This window comes from Myzus persicae, unplaced genomic scaffold (genome assembly GCF_001856785.1).
Source record: "Myzus persicae strain clone G006 unplaced genomic scaffold, MPER_G0061.0, whole genome shotgun sequence".
Taxonomy (NCBI): domain Eukaryota; kingdom Metazoa; phylum Arthropoda; class Insecta; order Hemiptera; family Aphididae; genus Myzus; species Myzus persicae.
The window spans coordinates 849,926-856,999 of NW_019103900.1; the positions used below are offsets into that span (position 1 = coordinate 849,926).

General features: G+C 37.9%; 1 protein-coding gene across 1 annotated transcript; it reads right to left on the reverse strand.

The window, feature by feature from the left end:
- Positions 1-1,199: 1,199 nt before the first annotated feature.
- On the reverse strand, positions 1,200-6,734 carry LOC111036110 (forkhead box protein D3-like). The gene is made up of 2 exons (XM_022318011.1): positions 4,532-6,734; positions 1,200-1,401 (listed from the first exon to the last, which is right to left on the reverse strand). Exon 1 carries the CDS (start codon positions 6,349-6,351, stop codon positions 4,822-4,824), a length of 1,530 nt encoding a protein of 509 aa, XP_022173703.1. The 5' UTR covers positions 6,352-6,734; the 3' UTR covers positions 1,200-1,401; positions 4,532-4,821.
- Between the last annotated feature and the right edge of the window lie 340 nt (positions 6,735-7,074).

Genomic DNA, 7,074 nt, shown 5'->3' on the forward strand with positions numbered 1-7,074 from the left:
CAAAATAAGAAATAAGAAATACGAGTATACGACTATTATTGGCGCTTAGCTACTACGTTGAAAATATTGATTATCATTCGGCTAAAAATTAGGATAGGGAAAAGCGACAGTGCGCTTCAATAATATTTTTAGTGTGTAGAGATACCTAAAACACAAGAATATAATAATAATATGGGTATAATAGCTCTGTGAAATTAAAGAGTTCATAATATATAATTATTCAATTATCTAATGCAATAATGATATTGTCATCGGTCTAGCCAAGGTGTCTGTCCTGTACTACAGCTGCCTACTAGTAAACATGTTGTCACACGTCGTCGTATCATCCGTGTTATGTAATGTGTATTTTTAGTGGATGCGTGTGTGTGTGTGTGTGTGTGTGTGTGTGTGTGTGTGTAGACAACGGAGGAAAACTGTCGAGACGAAGGACGGTCTGGACTCTCAAGCCGGTGGTAGGCGAAGAGGAAAGAATAATATAATATATACAGTAATTTTATTTTAACGAAACGATCGTTTATTGTTTTTATTTTAAACGTTTTCTCTTATTGTTCTAAAATAACACAGCACTTAAAATAGATACATTACACTAACTGACTCGTTTTGTTTAATTTATATATTATTTAATATATAATAAATAATAATATAATCATGTGACGTACCTAAACATATAATTATTTTATTATTATATTATCATCATTCATGTATAATATATAAAATACATTATAATGTAAAGGTATACAAGGAATACGTTTAATAACATTATAATATTATTATGTAATATAATATCAACGGCGAATTTATAATAAATTAAATGTAATTATACATATTAGTTTAAGAATTATTACATTCCGTTTTTTTTTCTACAAACGTTCAATAATAATAATAATAATAAGTATGTACACAGTTGTATTCTACACGACGTCTTCTAAACACTACGACAATAAATAATAATAATAATAATAATAATAATAAAAAACAATTATATAATAAGAATATTTGGTAACGAGGATCATACATAAATATGATAATATTATAATAATATAGGCTATGTACAATATTATAATAGTATTTGCGATAAATAATAATGATGATGATAATAATAATAATAATAATTAATAATATATTATCAATATATTCTATAATAATTAAAATATGTATTGCACTATTATTTGTATTATTATTATTATTATTATTATTATTACTATTACGATAATTATACTAAATCGCATTTATAAGATATAAATAAGTATATGTTTATTACATAAGTATTGTATAATGTATATAATCATACGTCTGAATTGTAATAGGGTTGTTGGACAAATTGGGACTAGATGAGAAATGACACCGACTGTGCATCAGTACGATTCGTCTGCACTACGGCTTTACGAATCTTCGATATTGCTGAAAAATAGAAATTAAGCACAAATATTAAAGTTATGTTTGAATAATGATTACAAAAAGACTTAATTATATGTTGATAATATATGAAAAATTTCGGTAATCTAATACAAATGTACAATGCAACTGTAGGTACTTATAATAGGTATTATGTTGATAGGTGGTTACAATTTTATATTATCTATATAATAATATCATATATAATATAATTCAATCGATTCTTATAGTAGATACCTACACCGGCAAGTAAATACATATTGTAATTAAATTTGTTGAAATTAATGGTAGTCATGCTATAATAAAAAACCAAATAGTCATAAGCCCATGAATATAAATGAGTCGATTGCGCCCAGTAGTTGGTACAAAGCTTTACATATTAATATATCTATCTAATGAATAATAATCATTTTGTCATTTTAGATTCTGAGCAGAGTGATTACAATGTGTTGGTGAAGTTTGTGTATTTTAATTTGTATGCCTGTCTTCACCCTCTGGAGCAATAGTATTAAGTATAAATGTTTCAACGTTCAAATTTTGAGTGGTTGGATCCAACATTAGTACTCTGTATATATAGGGGGTAAACATTATTATTTTGTTGAACCTTATTCAAAAATAAATAACTGTAAGTACCTGCCTACTTCAAATTTTCACCAAAGCTTTGTAATATCATATAGACATGATATTATTTTCAAAATATTTTGTCTTTTTTTAAGCTACTACTAAATAATATAGTATACATACTCATAATATACGCACTATATAATATATATTTGCAATATTTCACTTTTTTAGTTTTTTTTTTTATTGATGCAGATGAAATTGTTTTTACTTAGTCAAAAACCTTGAAAATGTATTACAATAAGTATTCTCATAAGTCATAAGTTTTTCTTGCTGCAGGAATAGAAAATATATCTATAGCCACAATTTTATTTTATACATAGTCGTCGACAGTTTAGATTTTGACGGCAATCGTCCATATCACGTACATTTACAAATTATTTGAGTGTCAGAAATATAGAACACTTTTAATTTTAAAACTCAAGATTTGAAAGTTAAATGATATACACAATTTTTCATTAGGCACTGGAGTTTTAGTAAAAAGATTGACGTAAACCACGGTAAAACATGGTTTGATGCATGCATACATCTATTCATTTCGAATAAGTGTTAGAAAATCAAATGTTGACAACATTGCAAGAATTATAGCAATTTGGTATCAAACGATTTTACGTAGGTAATTCAAAAAATAATAATCTTAGAAACTCGATACATTTTATTTTATAGGAATACGTTAAAATGAAAATTTCAAAATATTAAGACAAGCTTTAAAATATTTATACCTATTCGCCTCTATCTACGGTACTCACTTATATAGACAAGTTAATAATACAAGTATAAAATGATATAGGTACAGGCTGCACCTTGCAGAATATATTCTTATAATCCATACTATAATATATTATAAATTGCAAAAACTATAGTCATAATTATCCATTAATGGATCGATTTTAATCAAAGTTATATCAATAGATTTCTGTTGAGACTCTGAGGCTGTTTTGATATTTTTTTCACCCTTACGTAAATTGGTATAATAATAAGACCACACATGAAGTTCATTTTTTACTTCGAAGATCTAATTTTTTTTGTTTGGTGACCATTGGTTAGAGAAATAAACTTTAAAAAATATAAACTAACCGACTGAGTTACTATGGAATTTGTTCTAAATAAAAATGCATCATATTTTTATATTGTCGTTTGTTACTCGAATGTACAACAAAATACAAAGTCCTTATACATAGACACAACAAATACTTGACTAATTTTGATGGAAGTTTCAGAGACTGTTCTTAGATATATCAGGAACAAGTTTGGTGAGACAATTTTGAACCACGTGTTAGAAAATACAAGTATCAATAGTGTTATATTTAGCTAATCCACCATTAGACTAATTGCCCAGATCGATAGAGTTATGCAAACAAAGCTATCTCTATATATAGATAGACCGATGCCGATTTTCCCGTAAGTAGAGATACCGCAATAAAGCGGTGTATGTATGTATTTTATGTCTGTTAATTTTTTCCTGGGCGAAATCAGGAAGATATAATAAACGTGTATTATATACATACCTACACAGTAAGTAAGTATTTATTATATAAATGTATGTATAGTATATATATATATATGATTTTGGCAAAAATTAATTCAAAAAACCATATAAATAATATAACCTAATGTAACCTTATATAGTAATGACATAAGGAAATTATAAAATGTCCTCAAAAAAATAGAAGCTAGAACATGTATCCCTATCATTTATAATTCAAATTTTACCCATCTAGAACAAAAGCTGTGGTGACCTACTCAATGATGACGTACCCTCTTCTATACCTATCAAATATACAGCCCAACATAAACTATACTTTGATAATTTGAATACAATTATCTATTAAGTTGTATTGAGTCATTGGCTTATTATCAGTGAGTACCTTAATTTAAGTACCTCAATACAATATAATGGAATATAGGAATTTGTCAGTATAATTATACGGATGGTCTGTTTTTCCAATTCATTAATGATCAATTAGTAATCAATTTTAGAAAAACAAAACGAAAATGGTCGAAATAATTGATTCTTCTGTAATTGGTACTGTCTATAATACCACAGATATTAAAAAGAAAGAAATTAATAACTGCAATAAGTTTTATAATCTTTGAAAAGAACATTATTTTTGTATTTAGGTTTAATTATAAAATAACTTGATGGATTTGATTTTTGACATTATTTTTTATTTTATTTTTTAAATGGTTCTTTATCTGTAAAAATTGATTTTAAATAAATACAATTAATTGTTTGATTTGAGGGTGATCATAACTAATACCTTTAGGTAGATTGTTTAAGTTACCAAAACAAATAATGCGCATTAATTACTATGGGTATGAACTATATTATTATATGGTAGTCAAACGGGTGGTAATTATTTTCGGAATTATAAGTAGGTATTAGGACATAATACTATTATATTATGAGCTTATGATTAATGAATTAGTGATTATTGGGTCTATCATATACTACCAACATTTGAATAATCAAAATATTAAACTAATAATTACATAATACGATATATTTTTTTACCTTTAACAAGCTGTTTGTTGGTACATTTAATCGTTCGGCACGTCCTCCGCATGACAAAACAGTAAAAATTTCATTTTTACCATGTCATGCGTTGAGTGACACGTGACCGCGTGGTGGCGGCGGTCACATCATCACCTGGCCCACGTGGTCTGCTGGAGCGGTGTGAACGCCGAATCGAAATTCTGCCTGGCCGACGGCTGCGGCGAGACGACCGCGGCGTCATGGTGACGGCTACTTCGGTGATCACGGTGGTCGTGGCCGTCGTCTTCATCGTCATCGTCCAGCTCGCGCTACTGCAGCGGGTGACGGCCACCGGGTCGGGCCGGTGACAAGTTGGTCGGCGGCCCAGCTGGTGACGGCCTCTTGCCCATGATGGAGTCGATGCTGAACCCGGTGGACGGCTGTTTGACAGCCAACCGGCCGCCGCCGGCCACTACAGTGGTCGCGTACGACGGCTGTAACAGATTGCCGTGCTGGTGCAACGCCAGTGGCTGTGATGGCTGTTGCGGTTTGTACGCGGCTGCTGCAGCTGCTGCAGCTGCGGCAGCGGCCACTTGTCCGTTGTGCAGCAGGTTCAGACCAAACGTTATGCGCGCCAGCTCAGCGGCCGGCAACTGCAGCGGCTGCATGGCGGCCGCAGGCTGCGTCGGCGAGGATTGCTGTGACTGAGTGCCTTGCTGCTGTTGCTGCTGCTGCAGAGGCTGTGCCTGGGACTGCGAAGGGTGCGGCGGCTGTAGATGTGGCGGAGGTGGCCCGAGATGATGGTAAGGGTAGTGATGGTGGTGGTGCAACACCGAGTACGGGTCCGCGGCCGCGGCAAAGTGATTGTGGTGCGGATGGTGATGGGGATGGTGCGGATGGTGCTGGTGATGGTGGTCGCCCCCTCGGTGGATGAAAAAGTCCGACGGGGCCTGCATGCGTTTGTACCGCTTGCGCCGGCGAAGGAAGCTGCCGTTGTCGAACATGTCCTCGGCCATCGGGTCCAGCGTCCAGTAGTTGCCCTTGCCCGGGTTGCCTGGTTCCCGAGGAATCTTGATGAAGCAGTCGTTGAGTGACAGGTTGTGCCTGATAGAGTTCTGCCAGGCCGGGAACTTGTCGCGGTAATACGGGAACCGAGACATGATGAACTCGCAAATTCCGCTAAGCGTGAGCTTCTTGTGCGGCGACTGAAGTATGGCCATGGTAATCAGCGCTATGTAACTGTACGGTGGCTTGACGGGCGATCCGTTACCAGTGCCCGACGTCTTGTCACCGTCTTCGCTGCACGCGCCACCTGCTTGTGCGCCCGGCGACGTCGTCTTGCTGCGGCGGCCACCGCCGTTGTTGTTGTCGTTACACCCGGCTGCGACGGCTGCTGCGTCGTAATCGTCATCGTCGTCGGCTGAATCCACGTTGACGTCCGTCGTCTCGGCCGAGCCGACGCTGCACGGCGGTGACACCGACGCCGGCCTCGAGCCGGCCTGCACCATCACGGTGGCGGCGGATGCGGCGCCGCCACCACCACCGACGCCCCTTAAGTCCAGCGGGCTGACGACCTGATGCATGGCAACCGAATCCAAGGCAGCCTGGTATCGGCGGCTGAAATCGTAGACGGGCAGAAACACGGCGGCCGCTGCGGCCGCAGCTGCGGCGGATGAGGTGGTCGAGGTGGCCAGGTGCACAGCGCCTCCGCCGATGCTACCGCTACCACTGCTGCTGGTGCTACTGCTGCGGTGGTGTTGTTGGTGATGACGGTTGCTGTTGTTGTGGTGCTGATGGTGGAGAAGGTTGTGGTGATCGTCGTCCTGCATGCCAGCGGTGCCGATCACCACGCAGCACATTTGGTCACAGTCTCGCACGTCATGTACGACGGAAGAAACGAGCTCGAAGATTAATAATCGGAAAAAAATGGCTTATTATATTACTATCGCAAATAATTACGTGTACAAGGGCGTCGCGGACAAAAACGAAACGACGTCGAAGGTTCGTGAGTGCGAAAAAAATCGGTTTGCCGAGCAAAAAACAATATAATATACGAAACGGTATTTATTTATATTTATGCGTTCGGAAAAGTGAAAACTGTATCGGCGATGAACTGATTATAGGCGTACGCGGCGGTGGCGGCGGCGGCGACGACTGCTGCGGATCCGTAGTCTATTATTGGTTCACGTTGACGTGTGGCGCGCGATATTATCACTGAGCCGTCGACTGCTGCGTCGGTATAGCGGTGGCGGCGACGACGACGACGATTGCGGTGGCGGCGGCCGCTGATGCGGTGGGCGTGGCCGTCAAGCGAACGCGATGGGTGTGGACACGCATGAACCCGCCGAATGGGCGTGCGGTAAAACACAAACGGCGGCGGCGGCTAGGTGATCACAATATTATCATCCTTTGTATATTGCGTATTATATATACATATAATGATATTGTATACGCGCTCATCCATCCTGTCCGAGACAAACTGCCGCTCAGCGATTGTGCCAACTGTATAACCGGTGGCAACCTCAATGCGGATTGTTCGACCCCCCCCCCTCCCACACTCCTATAAATCTGCCACCCCAACC

What these genes read in the sequence shown, in the direction of transcription:
- LOC111036110 (XM_022318011.1), bottom strand. Translation starts at nt 6,351, where the DNA reads ATGTGCTGCGTGGTGATCGGCACCGCTGGCATGCAGGACGACGATCAC.